We start from the raw sequence: 22,887 nt of genomic DNA on the forward strand, positions 1-22,887 counted from the left end.
TCCCTCTTTTTCTCTTCCACCTGGTCTCAATCTCTCTCGTTTGTTTGCCCATGCTGCCTTGATGTTCTTGAAGTAAGTGTCTTACCTCTAACCACCAAGTCTAACAACAAAACCTCTCTCGTCTGAGAAAAAAAGAAGAAACCCACACACTGCTCTTTCTAGTATCACAGTGATACTAGCAAGAGCAGTGTGCAGGTTTCTTCTTTTTTCTCATGTTACCATGCACCTGCAACAAAGAGCTCAGATTGGCGAGTGCCATTTGAATAAAATATCAGACTACTTTACCATGTATTAGCGACTAAACATTACCATATTAAACTACTTTACCATATATTAGTGACTAAACATTACCATATTAAACTAGTTTACCATGTATTAGCGACTAAACATTACCATATTAGACTATACTAGTTTAACATGTATTAGCGACTAAACATTACCCTATTAGACTATACTAGTTTAACATGTATTAGCGACTAAACATTACCATATTAGACTATACTAGTTTAACATGTATTAGCGACTAAACATTACCATATTAGACTATACTAGTTTAACATGTATTAGCGACTAAACATTACCATATTAGACTATACTAGTTTAACGTGTATTAGTGACTAAACATTACCCTATTAGACTATACTAGTTTACCATGTATTAGCGACTAAACATTATCACGTTAGACTAGTTTGCCATGTTTTGGCGACTAAACATTACCATATTAGACTATACTACTTTACCATGTATTAGCAACTAAACATGACCATATTAGACTAGTTTACCATGTATTAGTGACTAAATTACCATATTACACTATACTAGTTTATCATGTATTAGCAACCTAACATTACCATATTAGACTATACTACTTTACCATGTATTAGCGACTAAACATTACCATATTAGACTATACTAGTTTAACATGTATTAGCGACTAAACATTACCATATTAGACTATACTAGTTTAACGTGTATTAGTGACTAAACATTACCCTATTAGACTATACTAGTTTACCATGTATTAGCGACTAAACATTATCACGTTAGACTAGTTTGCCATGTTTTGGCGACTAAACATTACCATATTAGACTATACTACTTTACCATGTATTAGCAACTAAACATGACCATATTAGACTAGTTTACCATGTATTAGTGACTAAATTACCATATTACACTATACTAGTTTATCATGTATTAGCAACCTAACATTACCATATTAGACTATACTACTTTACCATGTATTAGCAACTAAACATGGCCATATTAGACTAGTTTACCATGTATTAGTGACTAAACATTACTATGTTAGACTCTACTACTTTACCATGTATTAGCGACTAAATATTACCATATTAGACTATACTACTTTAGTTGCTAATACATGGTAAACATTACCATATTAGACTATACTAGTTTACCATGTATTAGTGACTAAATTACCATATTAGACTATACTAGTTTACCATGTATTAGTGACTAAATTACCATATTAAACTATACTAGTTTATCATGTATTAGCAACCTAACATTACCATATTAGACTATACTTATGACCACTACCTAGTACCTTATCCTTTCTCTTTACCCATATACCTCCCTTACCCAGCATCATCCCAACCTAGAGTTGTATCCCCCTTACCCTCTTTATACCCTGCAACTGTGGTGTGTGTTGGGTTCCTGCACTGATGCTAAACTCTACATCTCTCCTCCAGCCATCCAAGGGTTCAACCCGCAGCATAAGATCCAGTCCTTTGAGGAGGCCCGAGGTCTGGACAGGGTCAATGAGAGGATGCCCCCCCGCCAAGATGCTCCTCCCCCTTCCAACAACCTTACAGCCAGCGCCCCACCCGACAAGAACGGGACCAACACACAGGCCTAGACACCTGGCCCACCTCCCTCACTCTCTCCCTCTGTTTTTCCCTCTTCTCCCTTTTTCTCTTGTGCCTTTCTCCCTCTCTTCTGTCCTCTCTTTTTTCACTGTCACCCCTTCCCTCTTCTTCTCCTCTTCGTCTCCTCTTCTTTCTCTCCTCTCTTTTCTCCCTCTCTTCCTCTCCTTCTCTCCCTCTCTTCTCTCTGTGAGGGGCAGTAGGATGGGTCTTTCTTACTTGGCCTCCAGAGAATCAGTCCAACATCATGTTTATTTATTTCATCTAGAATGAATCTAATGTCATCAGTTTAAAAGTGAATCTGAACAAATGACACATGATGATTAAATCTACAGTGTACATTTCTATAAATGATACATAACGATTCAATATACAATGTACATTTCTATGTAGACTGGCCCTAGGCTGGGGCTTCACTGCCGTATTAAATAAAAGGCAAATCCATTTTGTAATTTTGAGTTGATATTTGGGATAATATTCAGAACACATTTTTATCTGTTACTACTTTGTGTGCTTGGCAAAGGAAGACCTGTGCTGTAACTCATATAAAGGTCTTTACTCATCTAAGATATAAAGTATCTCGGCTATGGTACCTAAAATATGAAGTACCTACGCTATGGTGCCTAAGATAAAGTTTAAAGTACATTTGCCGTGTCTGTTTGTGTCCCACCCAAAAAGAGCAAGCAAGAGCACTTGAGTAAAAAATAATAATCGATTGGAACCTCCATTGCATTAAATCCATCCTTTCTTATGCCAATGATAGTGTGACAGAGTATTGACATTTATATTATATATGTACATTATAAATGTTCCCTTCTCTCAATGTGATTTTGACTTTGTTTTTATTATTTTTTTTATTTTTACGAAAAGTAGAATTAGGCGTTATACCTAGATCAGCCGGGGGGGGGGGGGGGGGTGAAGTAAAGATGAGAGTTGTCTCTTTGCGAAGATGTCAGTTGGTTACCAGTGGAGGAGTTGAAGATTGTGTGTGTGAGAGAGAGAGCAAGATGTATGAGTGAAAAGTTTGTGTGTGGAGAGGATGGGAGTAGGTGGATGATGACTAAGTGGAGGTGAGTCGGCGAGACGAGTGGCTGTTTGGAGTGTGGGTTTTTGGTTGTGGGGGAGGGGGGCGTTAATAGAGAATGGTGTTGTGGAGGTGTACTGTATGTAAGGGGGTGGGAGAGGGGGGCCGGGGCCTCATTTTGTTTCTGACTTCTGTTCCAGCTCCTCAACATATCTCACAGAATGTACAGAGATTGTTTAATCAAGGTTTTTCTTAATAGCTGAATAAAAAAAATATATGTTTTTTTTTTGTCAAGTACTTGTACTGCGAGGCCTCTGATTTCTGTAGATGTATCACTCCATTCAATAAAAACTGAAAAGGAACAATTTTGTTAACTTGTAGAATTTGTTGAAAACAAGTTTTTCTTTTATACATTTAGCATTCTACAAAAAAAATAAACACAGCTTTATTTTATTCATATTTTATTAATTTTCTAAACTCGGCATATACACTGTAGGGTTGTCAGGTAGGGGTTATGGGTCTGGTCCTTGGTTCGATGTGGGATTGGAATGTTAGTCATTTCTGATGTTCCACAGGGAAAAAAGATTGCTCTACTGTTTTGCGAGACTAAAAGATATAATCTCTCTTGGTCAACCTCAATCTTGGGTAACACATTAACATGAATTAAGAACTTATACGTTACAGAAGACAAAGATCCCAATCGATCAATCATTAACCACATTTACAAGATCTCTGATAATGTACATGGATTTATCATGAAAATAATATTTCCAGTTTCTGAGTGTATTAAAAGCCATAATATGTATTGTGTGTGTAGGCGGTTGCGTCTGTGTATGGGGGTAGGGAGGCAGTAGATACTAGGAGATTCTCATTGCAAATGATAGGGTTGGTTAGGGTCAGGCTTGTCTCTATACTGATGCTCTATAGTAAAGCTAGCGGCGACTAAAGGATACGAAGGAACATACAGATAGAAGAATATGTGTACGATATGATATAGGATAAGTTAGTATGTGATATGGATAGTTAGGGAGTGATAGTTTGGTGTTGTGTGGTATTCTTCATTAGGCAGTGCAGCGGTTCCTGTTTCCTGTCTGACGGATAAGGTCACTTCCTGCTAGAAAAGTTGAACGTTTTTCTTCAGATTATTTCGTTTCCATAGCGACAGGCGGTCGAACTCAGCAATGGGCATTCCGAACAGACGCTCAAAGTCCTCAGGAGAAAGGTGTCTCTGAGGAGAGAACACACAAACACTTAGTAACACACACACACAAACTAACACATTTCAGTAGTAACACACAAATGACATACGTACAGTTGAAGTCGGAAGTTTACATACACCTTAGCCAAATACATTTAAACTCAGTTTTTGACAATTCCTGACATTAAATCCTAGTAAGAATTCCCTGTCTTAGGTCAGTTAGGATCACCACTTTATTTTAAGAATGTGAAATGTCAGAATAATAGTAGAGAGAATGATTTATTTCAGTTGGGTGAATTCCTCCTGACAGAGCTGGTGTAACTGAGTCAGGTTTGTAGGCCTCCTTGTTCACACACGCTTTTTCAGTTCTGCCCACAAATCTTTTATAGGTTTGAGGTCAGGGCTTTGTGATGGCCACTCCAATACCTTGACTTTGTTGCCATTTTGCCACAACTTTGGAAGTATGCTTGGGGTCATTGCCAATTTGGAAGACCCATTTGTGACCAAGCTTTAACTTCCTGACTGATGTCTTGAGATGTTGCTTCAATATATCCACATAATTTTCCTCCCTCATGATGCCATCTATTTTGGAAGTGCAGCAGTCTGTCCTGCTGCAAAGCACCCCCACAACATGATGCTGCCACCCCCGCTCTTCACAGTTGGGATGGTATTCTTCGGCTTGCAAGCCTCCCCCTTTTTCCTCCAAACATAACGATGGTCATTATGGCCAAACAGTTCTATTTTGTTTCATCAGATCAGAGGACATTTCTCCAAAAAGTACGATCTTTTTTTTTTTTTTTTCTTTTCCTCCAGCATCTTCACAAGGTCCTTTGCTGTTGTTCTGGGATTGATTTGCACTTTTCGCACCAAAGTACGTTCATCTCTAGGAGACAGAACGTGTCTACTTCCTGAGTGGTATGACAGCTGTGTGGTCCCATGGTGTTTATACTTGCATACTATTGTTTGTACAGATGAATGTGGTACCTTCAGGCGTTTGGAAATTGCCCCCCAAGGATGAACCAGACTTGTGGAGGTCTACATTTTTTTGCTGAGGTCTTGGCTGATTTCTTTTGATTTTCCCATGATGTCAAGCAACGAGGCACTGAGTTTGAAGGTAGGCCTTAAAATACATCCACAGTTGGGCCTCCCGGGTGGCGCAGTGGTTAAGGGCGCTGTACTGCAGCGCCAGCTGTGCCATCAGAGTCCCTGGCTCTGTCGTAACCGGCGACGCACAATTGGCCTAGCGTCGTCCGGGTTAGGGAGGGATTGGTCGGTAGGGATCTCCTTGTCTCATCGCGCACCAGCGACTACTGGGCCGGGCCGGTCGCTAGCCAAGGTTGCCAGGTGCACGGTGTAGCCTCCGACACATTGGTGCGGCTGGCTATGTTAAGAAGCAGTACGGCTGGTTGGGTTGTGTATCGGAGGACGCATGACATTCAGCCTTCGTCTCTCCCGAGCCCGTACGGGAGTTGTAGCAATGAGACAAGATAGTAGCTACTACAACAATTGGATACCACGAAATTGGGGAGAAAAAGAGGTAAAATAAAAAATAAAACAAAAAAAATAAAAAAATAAAAATACATCCACTCAAATGATGTCAATTAGCCTATCAGAAACTTCTAAAGCCTTGTATGTAAACGTCTGACCCACTGGAATTGTGATACAGTGAATTATAAGTGAAATAATCTGTCTGTAAACAATTGTTGGAAAAATTACTTGTGTCATGCACAAAGTAGATATCCTAACCGACTTGCCAAAACTATAGTTTGTTAACAAGGAATTTGTGGAGTGGTTGAAAAACGCGTTTTAATGACTCCAACCTAATTGTATGTAAACTTCCGACTTCAACTGTACATGCACACACAAACCTCCAGCCTGGTACGGTCCACGCCCGGCGGAAGCTTGCGGCGCCCTCTATGGGTGACTATGAGCATTTCATATGGGTAGATCTGAGGAGAAAACACAGTGTTGGCTGGGTCTTTTTTTTTTTTAATGGAAAATAATTTAGTATTTTAAAGAAATTTCACTGTGATTTTAGTGGGGTTTTGTCTGTGTGCATAGTGCGTGTTAGTGCTCACCGTCTGTTCCAGCATACTTGGCAGTGAGTTTCCTCTGTCCATCCTTTCCCGCGGTGCCTCTCCATTCTACACACACACGCACGCACGCACATACACACACACACACACACACACACACACACACACACACACACACACACACACACACACACACACACACACACACACACACACACACACACACACACACACACACACACACACACACACACACACCGTTAGTGAAATATAGGTAGATAGATATGACTTGAGCAGAGGGAAGAGTCGCTTTGAAAACACGTCCGGGATTCAATCGGATCGTGCTTGTAGACAATGAAGACATCGGTTCAATTAGAAATTGCCTTTAAAGGTCAAGCATGCTATTACACAGATCTAGCGCATATCAAAATGAATCTCGGCCTAACCTCTTACCTCTTCAGTTGCACAACACGACAGGGAGAGACAAAAGAAAGGAGAGTGAAATAGTTATATTCATACATAAATATAGACTTAAATATATATATATATATTGGCGAACTTGCTTGTGTGGGCCCAACTTCACTACCACAAGTGCTTTTGTAACACATGCTAATAGCCTACCTGCTCTACCCTGATCCCCCTCTATAGCGAACTCTGCTGACTGCATCTGCATAGAGGTAACACGCGTAAGTTATCAACCACAAACACACACACATACACCTACTGCAACGCACGCACACACACACATACTCACCCTGGTCAGACCTGAGCGGGAGGAGGACTTCAAGGAGGAACCTGTAGTAATCAGAGCAACCAATCAGAATCAGGTTCTTACACACGCACACACACACACACTGGACTGTAACTTACTGGTGTGCATGTGCGTTCTGTCTGGCAGTGACTGAGTCTTCCTGCGTCCAATGCCAAGTAGAGCCTTCTCCTTCTCCTCCTTCTCCTCCTTCAGGATCAGCCTGCCCAGGTTAGACTTGATCTGGCACACCCACGTCGCACGCACACACACACACACACACACACACACACACACACACACACACACACACACACACACACACACACACACACACACACACACACACACACACACACACACACACGTGCATGCAGACATACACACCATCAATCAATACATATTGACTAGTGAAGACGGGTTTTGCATTATAATGCATTATACATAGCTGAAAAGGCGTTATGAAAGCACTTATAAGACGGTCTCCGTGGGATGGGTTACCTTGTGGAGCTCCTGCTCCTGCAGTGTCTTGGCGTCATCAGTCAGGTCTTCAAATTCATCCTTCCCCTCTTCCTCTTCCTCCTTCTTCCTCCTCCACTCGATCTCTGTGGCAACAACAGGAGAGATTAGACCACACACTACCAGTACCTCTCCAATCACACGCGTGCGTGTGTGCGTGTCTGTGTGTGTCTGTGCGTGCGTGCGTGCGTGTGTGTGTGCGCACGCGTTACCCATAGTAGCCAGTGAAGGAGGACAAGGCCAGTACTCTGTCTCTATCTTTGAGGGCAGGTTGGGGTCTGGTTTCTGAGCTGCTGGGAACATAGACGACTGGATGATGCTGGCCATCACGTGCTGCTTGCTGACCTCTATAGACAGGCAGAGAAAGAATTAGACACGCAAAGATACACACACACACACACTCTTAGAATTATCAGACACACACAATCTCAAACAAATATACTGTACCCTGTTTAAAATTTGGCAGCTTCTTGTAGATGTTGGCACCATTATCTAAAATAAAACACAGAAGAAAAGTAGATGTGTGTTTGTTTGTGTTTGTTTGTTTGTTTGTTTGTTTGTTTGTTTGTTTGTTTGTGTGTGTGTGTGTGTGTGTGTGTGTGTGTGTGTGTGTGTGTGTGTGTGTGTGTGTATGTGTGTGTGTGTGTGTGTGTGTGTGTGTGTGTGTGTGTGTGTGTGTGTGTGTGTACCTGGCGTGTGGAAGTGTTGCTGTACAGGGGTGGCTGTCTTTCGGAGCTGCAATGTGGAGCCTCCTGGAGACCCTCCCCCCTCTCTATACTCCTTCAGCTGAGAGAGAGAAGAGAGAGAGAGAAAGAGAGTTACTACTGCTGGGTAACTGGATTAAAAGAAAGACCCACCCAACACAGAGAAATAAAGGGAGGAAGAAAGGGGGAGAGAAGAAGGGGAGAGAAGGAGAGGGAGAGAGGGTCACAGAAGTGTCTTACCTCAGGAGAGGGAGGAGGAGAGATGGAGGAAGGAGAGAGGGATCTCTGGAGAAGGAAGAGGAGAACACAGTCACATCCCACTCTCCCCCCTTTTTATACAGCCGTTATGAGTTACTTACTCTAACACGAAGTGTGTGTGTACCTCTCTACGGGGCGTACGCGGCGCGTCTAGCGGTGAGAAGGTGAGGTGGGGTTGGTAGGTCATCAAATCTGGTCTCTCCACCTACAGAATAGCACAGACAGCGTTGAATCACAAACACGCACGTACACATGCACCAATAAACCACACACACATACCCCCCACAAAAACCATGCACACACACACAGACCTCCCCACAGAAACCATGCACACACACACATACCCCCCACAGAAACCATGCACACACACACAGACCCCCCACAGAAACCATGCACACACACACATACCCCCCACAGAAACCATGCACACACACACATACCCCCCCACAGACACCATGCACATACACACAGACCCTACCTGTAGAATACTTTTATCTCTGGGCAGAGCAGCAAGATCCCTGTACTCCACCACTTCGTCATTCACACGGGCCTGGAGGAAGAGCAAGAAAGTGTGTGTTGGTGCTATGTGTGTGTGTGTTGGTGCTATGTGTGTGTGTGTGTGTGTGTGTGTGTGTGTGTGTGTGTGTGTGTGTGTGTGTGTGTGTGTGTGTGTGTGTGTGTGTGTGTGTGTGTGTGTGTGTGTGTGTGTGTGTGTGTGTGTGTGTGTGTGTGTGTGTGTGTGTGTCTCTGTGTCTCTCACCATGATGCTGGGTGAGCCAGGAGCACTTGGACCCCGCAAGGAGGAGGATATGCTCCCCGGGGCTGGCCGTCCCTCCACCTACACACAGACATTATAAATCATACCTAACCCCTCCCTTCACCTACACAGAGGAAGACATATGTGTGTGTGTGTGTTACCTTCTGCATGATGGTGAAAATCTCTCCTGTGGTTTAAACCAGATGGCTTTGAGAGAGAAAATAGAGGGAGGTTAGGAGGAGCGGAACAACTCAGTGATGTAGATAAGAATCAAGATTCATAAAGCCCTTCTTTCTGATGGAGGATATTGTTGCCACTGTGAACTGCATCCACAAGCTCCTCACAACAACATCCCACTCACACAGTCTCACACACACACAGCCCAAAACCACTGCCCTCAATAGTCACTCGACATAGTGTGACACACGCACCCTCTGGCTGTATGTGATGAAAACAAAGATTCTCTTCAGTGGCGTTGCGTGGGTAAAATCACTGGGGAAGTCTATCCAGAAAACAAAAAGCCACATTACAACCTATGTGTTGTGATAATTGCGTTGTTTGCTCTATAACCTGTTAGTTCATATGCCTATCGACCGTGATACATAGGCCTAAGGCCGAGACAATAAGAAGACACCGTGAAATAAATTCAACCACACCTTTGTTTCATCACAAAACAGGAGAACAACTTGTCCACAAAGCACAATGAGATGCAACAATTCAAGTTGTTTCTGTCAATGACGTATTGCTCTTGATGTAACGTGATTGGAGTGACGCCAAATCCAAAATGGCTTCCCTTGACACTTTGTTTTTGGTGCGCCATGACCATTCACAGTTGAGCTCATTCAGTTTAGCTCAACGCTGATTGGCTGTTATTTTATACTTTTTTTTACTAAGGGAGGCCAAATGCTCGCTGACTTCCCTTGCATTCAATGCTACTGACAGCAACAATGTCATACTCAGATAGAATCGCCTACACATACAGAGACAGCGATGTTTCGCTCGCTCAGATGCTTTCTACGATGAGATACATTCAGCATCCTGCGAATTGAAGTAAAATCATGAAACACAAAATTATTTTATGTTTTTTATACAAATATTTTGCTCTGTCAATTTTTGTTTGTGCATGATGACTCCCTTGGCATGCTAAGTTAACATATGGAATTATTTTAAGATGGTCATACCAAGGATCATTTAGCTATGTGATTTTTTATTTTAAGACCCCTTAATGTATAAAAAAAATATATACAAAAAATATTTGATGAAACATTGAATTTGGCCTTAATGCTATTAGCCCATCGAAACCTATTGAATAACAGATTCACTACATGGAACAACAGATAGTCTAGAAAAAAATGTAAAGGAAGTGTGTTGTGAAGTGTCTGTCCTATATCTGAGAGAAAAAAGAAAGATCAGGAAACAACATGGTTTTTTTTTACACCTTTTTAACCCTTTATTCTAAGCAATAAACTACTTCCATATATATTCCATTCATTTTTTCAACTTGTACCGGGGTATCTTCAGATGAGGCTTGTGAGGCTTGTGTTTGTCCTAGAGCAAAACAACCAACATGTACGTCTTCGTGAGAGACTCCATTAGACGGGGTCATAATATTTTGTAGGCCAAACCGTTCAGTCGCTACAGACGTTTTCGTGAGAAGACCAATTTTCAGGATGTCTCGTGGTCTGAAAAACACCGCTGTAGCTCTGCCACCTTTAACCGCAGATACGGAAGGGCGACATCGGCGGATGCGGTGGATTGATGCATCTAATGCAACAAAATAGATATCTCTAATTTAAACCAACGGATTTTGATGGGGATTTTTGTATTTTGCTAATTAGATCTGCACTGTGGATCGGACATTGGCTCTAGGGGTTAAAGAAAGAGAGAAATGTTGAGAGAGAGAGAGGGAGAGCGAATGAAGGAGGAGAGTGGGGGTAGAGGGATTAATTCCTCTGCTGAAGGATCTATTCATCCTCTTACCCTCCTTTCCCATCGATCTCTTTACTCCCCTTTCTCTCCATTTCCCCTCTCCCTGGCTAGGTTCTGGTTTGCCTCACCTTCTCTCTGAAGTGCACTTGTTTGTCAGATTTGTTAAAACCATTCCTTAAAGATTCAGGCACCCACCTCCATCCTTCCCCCTCCCCCTCTCCTGCCTCCTCCCGCTCTCTCTCTAACTGAACTGTTTATCAGTCCTGCCAGTCAGGCCGACGCCCAGCCAGCCATCACCACGGTTACACTCCCCACACTGGGGATCATCACTTTGGAGAGGCCTCCTCTCTTTTGCTTTCTCTCTCCCTCTGGCTTTCTATGTCCCTCTCCCTTTCTGTCTTCCCCTCTTTCTCTCCCAGTCCCTCCTTCCGCCTTTCTCACACAAACACACAGACACACACACACACACACATTGGTACAGTGTGTAGACAGCAGTGAGTGGCAGCTCTGAGCTCTCTGCCAACTGTGTTAGCAGATTAATATTGATCTATTGGGATCTGGCCTGGGATCTGTTGCTCTGAGAGTGGATCCGGCTTAGGAGATCTATAGGGAGCAGGCAGGCCGCAGACGCCACAGTAAAATATAGATGGGGTCTAGTCTATAGGGTAATAGAAGAGCTAATAGCTCCACCTTGCCCTCTTATAGGCATTGCTTATACCTATCCAATCTGTTCAGATCTACATAAGTGCTTACGGGTTGGAGGGGTTAAGGGTTGTTTGTTTGTGGACAGTGCCCTTGAGGACAGACTCAAGTTCCCAACCCTGCTCACAGAGGAATTTCCTTTAGAACCACATCCTGCATGGCCACTGCCCCAAAAAACACACACACTTTCTCCTCTCTCTCTTTCTTTCTCTCTCTGTCTCAATTCCATGGGCTTTATTGGCATGGGAACAATATATTTACATTGCCAAAGCAGGTGAAATAGATCATAAACAAAAGTGAAATAAGCAATCAGAAATTAACAGTAAACTCTCTCTCTCACACACACACACACACAAGGTCTAATTAAGCACAGTCAGATGGCTGGCCTGGTTTGAACGCGTAGGGCTCGCAATAGAGTGGCCGCGTAAACATGCGCAGCATGCAACATCACCGAGTGGGCTGGCTGGTGCCCTTGTCTGATTAAAGATACAGTTTGGAGTCGCTTTCAAGGAGTCATATTTTCTATGATAAAGATGTATAACAATATAGCCTCAAAATAGATAAGCATGTCCAACGCACCAGATGAACATAGGCTCATTTAGGTTATAGCAGCCTATTAGTAATATATCATGTAAGCCTATCATATTATAGGCTCTCTATCCAATAAGACTATAATAATCACGTCATACGGCTTTCCGTCGATAAATGCGCACGAGGGGGAATGAGACAAAGAGCTGCCCGTAGCAAAACAATATGCTTGAATTATTTACATGAAATGTGCTTATCAGCCCTGGTGATAATAGGATATAGGTCATTATTTATCCTTCCCGGACGCCCTCGGGCCAATAGCCCTAGTTGATTTTCAAATGCAATGTTTTTATAAACGTGCCTAATAATAAAATGAAATCAAATAATCCGATTTTACCTGTCAATCAAACCGATCGATCCGCCGTCATCAACAAAATAACACGAACTATAATGATGGGAACAGATCAAGCATGCCAGAATCCCATCAGTCGCGTGCCATGGGCGAGAGGCTTTCAGTTTAACGGCGCTCCTAGACACAGAGGACAGTGGAGGAAGGGAGGATGTACGCGTGCGTGAGTGCGTGTATTAAAACGGGGCTTTGGCTGCAAAGCGACTGCCCCTGGGCTGCATCTCAATCTAGTAGCTTCCTCCTCTCTTCTCTTCTTCTATTCTCTAGTCTTCCATCATCCCCACCCAACCAGTGGCGGTTGGTGCCATTTCAGATGAGGGAGGATGATTCAGTTTTTTTATGAGCATGGCCTTATTTCTATTACAGCATATTGGATGAATGTCATTCATATTTCATTCACACAGCTCAATGCAACATCAACAGGTTTAGTCTACTACATGATACTCGAATTTCCCCTGTGCCCATCATGAGGTTTCTACAACCTAGCCTATGAATGTAAGTTTACAACATAGAGGATTTTGAGTACCTAAGGTGACAGACAGTGAGTGACACATTCAATACCACCTTGCAGACTCTTGCCTGCATCTAGCTGATCCTGACAGTAATCATTAGTTCAACAGTTGCAAATGTACATTTCTATTGGACAAATTCAGGTATTTTTTATCTCAGTTTCGTTTCGTTTGCTTCCGTTGAAGCATTTGTTTTCAACAGAATCGGCGGAATGAATACACCCCTTATCACACACAAACACAGTTCACGTTCACAGCAGCCACATAAAAACAGTGTCATCACGTTGCTCGTTGTATACAGTGCCTTGCGAAAGTATTCGGCCCCCTTGAACTTTGTGACCTTTTGCCACATTTCAGGCTTCAAACACAAAGATATAAAACTGTATGTTTTTGTGAAGAAGCAACAACAAGTGGGACACAATCATGAAGTGGAACGACATTTATTGGATATTTCAAACTTTTTTAACAAATCAAAAACTGAAAAATTGGGCGTGCAAAATTGTTCAGCCCCTTTACTTTCAGTGCAGCAAACTCTCTCCAGAAGTTCAGTGAGGATCTCTGAATGATCCAATGTTGACCTAAATGACTAATGATGATAAATACAATCCACCTGTGTGTAATCAAGTCTCCGTATAAATGCACCTGCACTGTGATAGTCTCAGAGGTCCGTTAAAAGCGCAGAGAGCATCATGACGAACAAGGAACACACCAGGCAGGTCCGAGATACTGTTGTGAAGAAGTTTAAAGCCGGATTTGGATACAAAAAGATTTCCCAAGCTTTAAACATCCCAAGGAGCACTGTGCAAGCGATAATATTGAAATGGAAGGAGTATCAGACCACTGCAAATCTACCAAGACCTGGCCGTCCCTCTAAACTTTCAGCTCATACAAGGAGAAGACTGATCAGAGATGCAGCCAAGAGGCCCATGATCACTCTGGATGAACTGCAGAGATCTACAGCTGAGGTGGGAGACTCTGTCCATAGGACAACAATCAGTCGTATATTGCACAAATCTGGCCTTTATGGAAGAGTGGCAAGAAGAAAGCCATTTCTTAAAGATATCCATAAAAAGTGTTGTTTAAAGTTTGCCACAAGCCACCTGGGAGACACACCAAACATGTGGAAGAAGGTGCTCTGGTCAGATGAAACCAAAATTGAACTTTTTGGCAACAATGCAAAATGTTATGTTTGGCGTAAAAGCAACACAGCTGAACACACCATCCCCACTGTCAAACATGGTGGTGGCAGCATCATGGTTTGGGCCTGCTTTTCTTCAGCAGGGACAGGGAAGATGGTTAAAATTGATGGGAAGATGGATGGAGCCAAATACAGGACCATTCTGGAAGAAAACCTGATGGAGTCTGCAAAAGACCTGAGACTGGGACGGAGATTTGTCTTCCAACAAGACAATGATCCAAAACATAAAGCAAAATCTACAATGGAATGGTTCAAAAATAAACATATCCAGGTGTTAGAATGGCCAAGTCAAAGTCCAGACCTGAATCCAATCGAGAATCTGTGGAAAGAACTGAAAACTGCTGTTCACAAATGCTCTCCATCCAACTTCACTGAGCTCGAGCTGTTTTGCAAGGAGGAATGGGAAAAAATGTCAGTCTCTCGATGTGCAAAACTGATAGAGACATACCCCAAGCGACTTACAGCTGTAATCGCAGCAAAAGGTGGCTCTACAAAGTATTAACTTAAGGGGGCTGAATAATTTTGCACGCCCAATTTTTCAGTTTTTGATTTGTTAAAAAAGTTTGAAATATCCAATAAATGTCGTTCCACTTCATGATTGCGTCCCACTTGTTGTTGATTCTTCACAAAAAAATACAGTTTTATATCTTTATGTTTGAAGCCTGAAATGTGGCAAAAGGTCGCAAAGTTCAAGGGGGCCGAATACTTTCGCAAGGCACTGTATATAATTCCTTCTCACAACTATCTATGCATCTCCTCCTCTCACCTTTTCCCTTCGCTTGACTTTGAGGCGCCGAAAAAACCTTTCCAAGCCAAGCCTTCATATCATGACCTTTATAACCACTACACACAGCCTACATCATTGTCAAGTCATAGTCAACATAGCTACTAGAACTAACGCGTCAGTAAACCCATTAGCTACAATTACGCATTACAGTCTACAGCCAGATTATTTAGCCAAATCAAAGTAAAAGTTTTTTTAAAATACAACTAAATATAGCTAGCTGTCTTTCTCTCTCGCTTCTTTTTTATTTCGGAATAAATGAATTTGTTCAAAACTGTTGTCTTTCTCTCTCTGAGTCATGACTCACCACATTTTATGCACTGCAGTGCTAGCTAGCTGTAGATTATGCGTTCAGTGTTCATTCTCTGATATTTTGATTGGGTGGACAACATGTCAGTTCATGCTGCATGAGCTCTGATAGGTTGGAGGACGTCCTCTGGAAGTTGTCATAATTACTGTGGAAGGGGGTGAGAACCATGAAGCCACTACTAAAGGACACCAATAAGATGAAGAGACTTGCTTGGGCAAATAAACACGAGCAATGGACATTAGACCTGTGGAAATCTGTCCTTTGGTCTGATGAGTCCAAATTTGAGATTTTTGGTTCCAATCGCCGTGTCTTTGTGAGACGCAGAGTAGGTGAACGGATTATCTCTGCATGTGTGGTTCCCACCATGAAGCATGGAGGAAGGGGTGTGATGATGTGGGTTGCTTTTCTGGTCACACTATCAGTGATTTATTTATAATTCAAGGCACACTTAACCAGCATGGCTACCACCGCATTCTGTAGCATAACCCATCCCATCTGGTTTGCGATTTGTAGGACTATCATCCCTCATGATGCTGGTTGAAGAATGCCAAGAGTGTGTAAAGCTGTCATCTATTGTACTTAACACTATCAAATCATTCTCTTCAGCTTCTGGTCTGGAACTTAACGTACATTTACATTTGAGTAATTTAGCAAACGTTTTTATCCAAAGCGACTTACATGAGTGCATACATTTTCAAACTTAAATACAGTAAATGTGAAGTATTGTCCCTGCATAATTCAAATGACCAATCCATTGAGAATATTCCAGTGAAAGATCATGTGAAATATTCAGGGGTGTGCATGGCGGGGAAAAAAACATATTGTTACTGCATCCATAGCTCTGTCTATGAATTTTCCCAGTATGAAAAAATATTACAAATGTATGCACTCACTACTGTAAGTCACTCTGGATAAGAGTGTCTACTAAATTACTAAAATGTCAAACATAAAATTCCTATTCCCAAGAAATCTAAGACTTCATGCCACAATAACTATCACCCCATAGTACTCACATTTGTAATCATGAAGTGCTTTGAGAGGCTGGTTATGGCACACATCAACTCCATTATCCCAGACACTCTAGGCCCGTTCAAATGTACATACCACCCTAACAGATCACTAGACGACGTAATCTCAATTGCACTGCCCTCAACCACCTAGAAAAGAGGAATACCTATGTGAAAATGCTGTTCATTGACTACAGCTCAGCGTTCAACACCATTGTCTCCTCCAACCTCGTCACCAAGCTTAGGAACCCCGGACTGAACACCTCCCTCTGCAACTAGATCCTGGACTTCCTGACGGGCCGACCCCAGGTGGTGAGGATAGGCAACATCATCTCCGCCACACTGACCCTCAACACGGGGGCCCCACAGGGGTGTGTGCTTAGTCCCCTCCTGTACTCCCTGTTCACCCACGACTGCGTGGCCATGCACGATTCCAACACCATCATCAAGTTTGCTGACGACACGGCGGTGATAGGCCTGATCAACAACCTCTCCCTCATCGTCAGTAAGACGAAGGAGCTGATCGTGGACTACAGGAAAAGGGGGAGGGCAGCACCTCTTCCCCCTCAGGAGGTTGAAAAGGTCTACAGCTGTACCATTGAGAGCATCTTGACTGACTGCATCACTGCTTGGTATGACAATAGCACCACCCTCGATCGCATTGGTGCTACAGAGTGTGGTGCGGACTGCCCAGTACATCACTGGGGCCCAGCTCCCTGCCATGCAGGATCTCTATATCAGCCGTTCTGAAAGAAGGCCCGAAAAATCTTTAAAGACTCCAACAACCCAAGCCATAGACTGTTCTCTCTGCTTCCTCACAGCAAGCGGTTCCAGTGCATCAAGTCTGACACCAACAGGCTCCTGAACAGCTTCTATCTCCATGTCATAATACTGCTAAATAGGTAACTATATAGCTAACAAAATGGCTACACAGACTATCTGTATTTTATTCCTATTTTTGCCCCAGCTTCATGCACACTCACAGAGCCCTACACACTACGGACACTGATACTCCAACACACATACAAACACTCACTCCATCATTTGCTCACACACACATAATATGCACATACAATCATCCTATATGCTGCTGCTGCTACTCTGCCTCGTTGCTTGACATCATGGGAAAATCAAAATAAATGAGCCAAGACCTCACAAGTCTGGTTCATCCTTGGGAGCAATTTCCAAACGCACCACGTTCATCTGTACAAACAATAGTACGCAAGTATAAACACCATGGGACCACGCAGCCGTCATACCGCTCAGGAAGTAGACGCGTTCTGTCTATTAGAGATGACTGTACTTTGGTACGAAAAGTGCAAATCAATCCCAGAACAACAGCAAAAGACCTTGTGAAGATGCTGGAGGAAACAGGCACAAACGTATCTATATCCACAGTAAAACGAGTCCTATATCGACATAACCTGAAAGGCCGCTCACCAAGGAGGAAGCCACTGCTCCAAAACTGCCATAAAAAAGCCAGACTCCGGTTTGCAACTGCACATGGGGACAAAGATGGTACTTTTTGGAGAAATGTCCTCTGGTCTGATGAACCAAAAATAGAACTGTTTGGCCATAATGACCCTCGTTATGTTTGGAGGAAAAAGGGGGAAGCTTGCAAACCCAAGAACACCATCCGAACCGTGAATCACGGGGGTGGCAGCATCATGTTGTGGGGGTGCTTTGCAGCAGGACGGACTGGTGCACTTCACAAAATAGATGGCATGATGAGAAGGAACTTTATGTGGATATATTGAAGCAACATCTCAAGACATCAGTCAGGAAGTTAAAGCTTGGTCCCAAATGGGTCTTCCAAATGGACAATGACCCCAAGCATACATCCAAAGTTGTGGCAAAATGACTTAAGGACAACACAGTCAAGGTATTGGAGTGGCCATCACATCCCATATAAAATTTGTGGGCTGAACTGAAAAAGCGTGTGTGAGCAAGGAAGCCTACAACCCTCACTCAGTTACACCAGCTCTGTCAGGAGGAATGGTCCAAAATTCACCCAACTTATTGTGGGAAGTATGTGGAAGGCTACCCAAAACATTTGACCCAAGTTAAACAATTTAAAGGCAATGCTACCAAATACTGATTGAGTGTATGTAAACTTCTGACCCACTGGGAATGTGATGAAAGTAATAAAAGCTGAAATAAATCATTCTCTGTACTATTATTCTTACTTTTCACATTCTTAAAATAAAGTGGTGATCCTAACTGACCTAAAACAGGGAATTTTTACTAGGATTAAAAGTCAGGAATTGTGAAAAATTGAGTTTAAATGTGTTTGGCTAAGATTTATGTCAACTTCCGGCTTCAACTGTATCCTCAACTCTAGCCACCTTATTACTGTACAGTTGTAAGGGAAATGTTCATGTTTGTGCTTTTCTTATAACTAATTTCTGTCTTCTATTCATGTGCTGTTCTAATAACCAATAAACAATAACCAATTTCTGTGTTCATGCAAGCGGCTGACTGGAACATATCCTCACTTGCAGCAGTAGCTGCAATTTGGCAGTACGCCCAGACCTTGTTTTGAGAACAAACGAAAGATATCTCAGTTTCAAGGTCTCAGTTTACAGAGAAAGAAGCCTCGTGAGGTGTTGGTCTCTCACATGTTATGAAACAGTATTGGTCGGTCACAGGAATTAAACAAAATGGTAATGAATAATGAATTATGCTAAATCATGCAAATATGACTTGTCTATGTATAGCCGTATATAAGACAACTGCTGGGTCTACAGGGAGAGCTCCTTATTGACATGTGTACTATGGTGCATTGAGTTGGTTGGAACCTCTCCAATGCGCTGACAGTAAACAATGATTAATTTAAGATTGACTTCGAGTGTCCCCGTGTAAGAATTTCCACGACTCAGTGCCTTCGGAAAGTTTCAAGACCACTTGACTTTGTCCACATTTTGTTACGTTACAGCCTTATTCTAAAATATATATTTTTTTAAATAAAAACTCAGCAATCTACACACACAACCCCATAATGACAAAGAAAAAAGTGTTTTTTTTTTCATTTTTTGCAAATTTATATTTTTTTAAACTGAAAACCTTTTATAAGAACTCAGACCCTTTGCTATGAGACTCGAAATTGAGCTCAGGTGCATCCTGTTTCCATTGGTATTCCTTGAGACGTTTCTACAACTTGATTGAAATCCACTTGTTGTAAATTCAATTGATTGGACATGATTTGGAAAGGCACACACCTGTCTATATAAGGTCCCATGGTTGAAAGTGCATGTCAGAGCAAAAACCACTCCATGAGATCAAAGGAATTTTCTGTAGAGCTCTGAGACAGGATTGTGTCGAGGCACAGATCTGGGGAAGGGTACCAAAAATGTCTGCAGCATTGAAGGTCCCCAATAACGCAGTGGCCTCCATCATTCTTAAATGGATGAAGTTTGGAACCACCAAGACTCTTCCTAGAGCTGGCCACCCAGCCAAACTGAGCAATCGGAGAAGGGCCTTGGTCAGGGAGGTGACCAAGAACCCAATGGTCACTCTGAAGGAGCTCCAGAGTTCCTCTGTGGAGATGGGAGAATCTTCTAGAAGGACAACCATCTCTGCAGCACTCCACCAATCAGGCCTTTATGGTAGAATGGCCAGACGGAAGCCACTCCTCAGTAAAAGGCACATGACAGCCCGCTTGGAGTTTGCCAAAAGGCACCTAAAGGACTCTCAGACCATGAGAAACAAGATTCTCTGGTCTGATGAAACCAAGATTGAACTCTTTGGCCTGAATGACAAGCGTAATGTCTGGAGGAAACCTGGTACAGTCCCTACGGTGAAGCATGTTGTTGGCAGAATCATGTAGTGGGGATGTTTTTCAGGATCAAGGGAAGGATGAACGGAGCAAAGTACAGAGAGATCCTTGATGAAAACCTGCTCCAGAGCGATCAGGACCTCAGACTTGGGGGAAGGTTCTACCTTCCAACACAAGAATGACCCGAAGCACACAGCCAAGACAACACAGAAGGGGCTTCGGGACAAGTCCCTGAATGTCCTTGAGTGACCCAGCCAGAGTCCGGACTTGAACCCGATCGAACATTTCTGGAGAGACCTGAATATAGCTGTGCAGCGACGCTCCACATCCAAACTGACAGAACTTGAGAGGATCTGCAGAGAAGAATGGGAGAAACTCCCCAAATAGAGGGTCTGAATGCTTACAGTGGCAAGAAAAACTATGTGAATCCTTTGGAATTATCTGTATTCCTACATAAATTGGTCATAAAATTAGATCTGATCTTCATCTAAGTCACAACAACAGACAAACACAGTCTGCTTAAACTAATAACACACAAATTATTGTATTTTTCTTGTCTATATTGAATACATTGTTTAAACAATCACAGTGTAGGTTAGGAAAAGTATGTGGACCCCTAGGTTAATGACTTCTCCAAAAGCTAATTGTAGTCAGGAGTCAGCTAACCTGGAGTACAATCATTGAGACGAGATTGGCGATGTTGGTTAGAGCTGCCCTGCCCTATAAAAAACATTTACAAAATTTGAGTTTGCTATTCACAAGAAGCATTGCCTGATGTGAACCATGCCTCAAACAAAAGAGATCTCAGAAGACCCAAAATTAAGAATTGTTGACTTGCAAAAAGCTGGAAAGGGTTACAAATGTATCTCTAAAAGCCTTTATGTTCATCAATCCATGGTAAGACAAATTGTCTATAAATGGAGAAACTTCAGCACTGTTGCTACTCTCCCTAGGATGGCCGTGCTGCAAAGATGACTGCAAGTGCACAGCACAGAATGTTCAATGAGATTAAGAAGAATCATAGAGTGTCAGCTAAAGATTTACAGAAATCTCTGGAACATGCTAACATCTCTGCTGACGAGTCTACGATAGGTAAAACACTAAACAAGAATGGTGTTGATGGGAGGACACTACGGAAGAAGTCACTGCTGTCCAAAAAAAACATTGATGCACGCCTGAAGTTCGCAAAAGAGCATCTGGATGTTTCACAGCACTACTGGCAAAATATTCTGTGGACAGATTAAACTAAAGTTGAGTTGTTTGGAAGGAACATACAACACTATGTGTGGAGGAAAAAAAGGCACAGCACACCAACATCAAAACCTAATCCCAACTGTAAAGTATGGTGGAGGGAGCATCATGGTTTGGAGCTGTTTTGTTGCCTCAGGGCCTGGACAGCTTGCTATCATCAACAGAAAAATCTATTCCCAAGTTTATCAAGACATTTTGCAGGAGAATGTAAGGCTATCTGTCCACTAATTGAAGCTCAACAGAAGTTGGGTGATGCAACAGGACAACGACCCAAAACGCTGAAGTAAATCAACAACAGAATGGCTTCAACAGAAGAAAATACGCCTTCTGGAGTGGCCCAGTCAGAGTCCTGACCTCAACCCGATTGAGATGCTGTTGCATGACCTCAAGAGAGCGGTTCACACCAGACATCCCAAGAATATTGCTAAACTGAAAAGTGTTTTGTAAAGAGGAATGGCCCAAAATTCCTCCTGACTGTTGTGCAGGTCTGATCTGCAACTACAGAAAACATTTGGTTGAGGTTGGTGCTGCCAGAGGAGGGTCAACCAGTTATTAAATCCAAGGTTTCACATACTTTTAGTATGCACTATAGCCTTTTTCACACTGCTCAAATAAGTTTTATTTTTCCTATCCGTTTTGGAATACTGACTGTCCACAAGTGACAAGTGACAAAATCGTATTTGTGTGTTCAGACAGCAATCATTTGCTGACATGGCTACACTAGTTGTCATAGCAACAACCAGTGTGTGCACAGTGGTGTAGGCTGATTGGTAGAAGTGCTTGCTATCACTCAGAAGTTATGTAGCAGGGTAAGGTGACAATGCCTGCCATGTACGTTCCCCAGTTGCTTTAAATGTTCAAAATCACAGTGTAAGAACACTTAAAGCCTCAATGGATAAGACGGTCCAACTTTCAAAACAAGTCATTTTTGGCTAGCCACAGCAGTCAACTATACTGAGCAAAAATATATATTGAACAAAAACATAAACGCAACATGTAAAGTGTTAAAAGATCCCAGAATTTTTACATTATGCACAGAAATCTTATTTCTCTTCAATCTTGTGCACAAATTTGTTTACATCCCTGTTAGTCAGCATTTCTCCTATACCAAGATAATAAATCCACCTAACAGGTGTGGCATATAAAGCTGATTAACAGCATGATCATTACTCAGGTGCACCTTGTGCTGGGGACAATAAAAGGCCACTCTAAAATGTGCAGTTTTGTCACACAACACAATGCCATAGATGTCTCAAGTTTTGAGGGAGCATGCAATTGGTATGCTGACTGCAGGAATGTCCACTAGAGCTGTTGCCAGAGAATGTAATGTTCATTTCTCTACCATAAGCCGC

At 42.5% G+C, this 22,887-nt stretch overlaps 2 protein-coding genes across 5 annotated transcripts in view; one reads left to right on the forward strand and one right to left on the reverse strand.

Moving 5' to 3' along the window:
• Positions 1 to 3,290, forward strand: part of ppp3ccb (protein phosphatase 3, catalytic subunit, gamma isozyme, b) — a 28,717-nt gene extending 25,427 nt beyond the window's left edge. For 2 of the 3 annotated variants that reach the window (XM_021602865.3, XM_021602867.3), the window contains one exon: positions 1,716 to 3,290. In XM_021602865.3, the coding sequence (XP_021458540.1) occupies positions 1,716 to 1,882 (167 nt within the window). In that variant the 3' untranslated portion in view covers positions 1,883 to 3,290. The remainder of the gene's footprint in view (positions 1 to 1,715) is intronic. The other variant, XM_021602866.3, reaches the window with a different exon arrangement.
• A 67-nt stretch (positions 3,291 to 3,357) lies between these two features.
• Positions 3,358 to 12,966, reverse strand: dmtn (dematin actin binding protein). Of its 2 annotated transcripts, XM_036977503.2 has the most exons (16): positions 12,690 to 12,966; positions 9,295 to 9,340; positions 9,137 to 9,214; positions 8,855 to 8,926; positions 8,501 to 8,581; positions 8,359 to 8,403; positions 8,104 to 8,200; positions 7,862 to 7,906; positions 7,627 to 7,761; positions 7,397 to 7,500; positions 7,018 to 7,138; positions 6,902 to 6,942; positions 6,769 to 6,814; positions 6,190 to 6,257; positions 5,980 to 6,060; positions 3,358 to 4,141 (listed from the first exon to the last, which is right to left on the reverse strand). In XM_036977503.2, the coding sequence occupies exons 2-16, from the start codon at positions 9,301 to 9,303 to the stop codon at positions 4,028 to 4,030; spliced, it is 1,137 nt and encodes a 378-aa protein (XP_036833398.1). In that variant the 5' UTR covers positions 9,304 to 9,340; positions 12,690 to 12,966; the 3' UTR covers positions 3,358 to 4,027. The 2 variants fall into 2 exon arrangements, with proteins under 2 accessions (XP_036833398.1, XP_036833399.1); XM_036977504.2 differs by lacking the exon at positions 6,769 to 6,814 and having other exon boundaries at positions 6,190 to 6,255; positions 12,690 to 12,952.
• Positions 12,967 to 22,887: the final 9,921 nt, after the last annotated feature.

Source organism: Oncorhynchus mykiss, chromosome 5, assembly GCF_057628025.1.
Source record: "Oncorhynchus mykiss isolate SJ-2025 chromosome 5, ASM5762802v1, whole genome shotgun sequence".
Lineage (NCBI taxonomy): Eukaryota > Metazoa > Chordata > Actinopteri > Salmoniformes > Salmonidae > Oncorhynchus > Oncorhynchus mykiss.

Excerpts from the sequence above, each read along its gene's own strand:
- dmtn (XM_036977503.2), bottom strand. Across the intron at positions 8,201-8,358 it reads CTCCTCCTCCCTCTCCTGAG|CTGAAGGAGTATAGAGAGGG; the intron begins GTAAGACACTTC and ends TCTCTCTCTCAG. Across the intron at positions 6,258-6,768 it reads GGGGGATCAGGGTAGAGCAG|AGAATGGAGAGGCACCGCGG; the intron begins GTAGGCTATTAG and ends GCGTGTGTGTGT.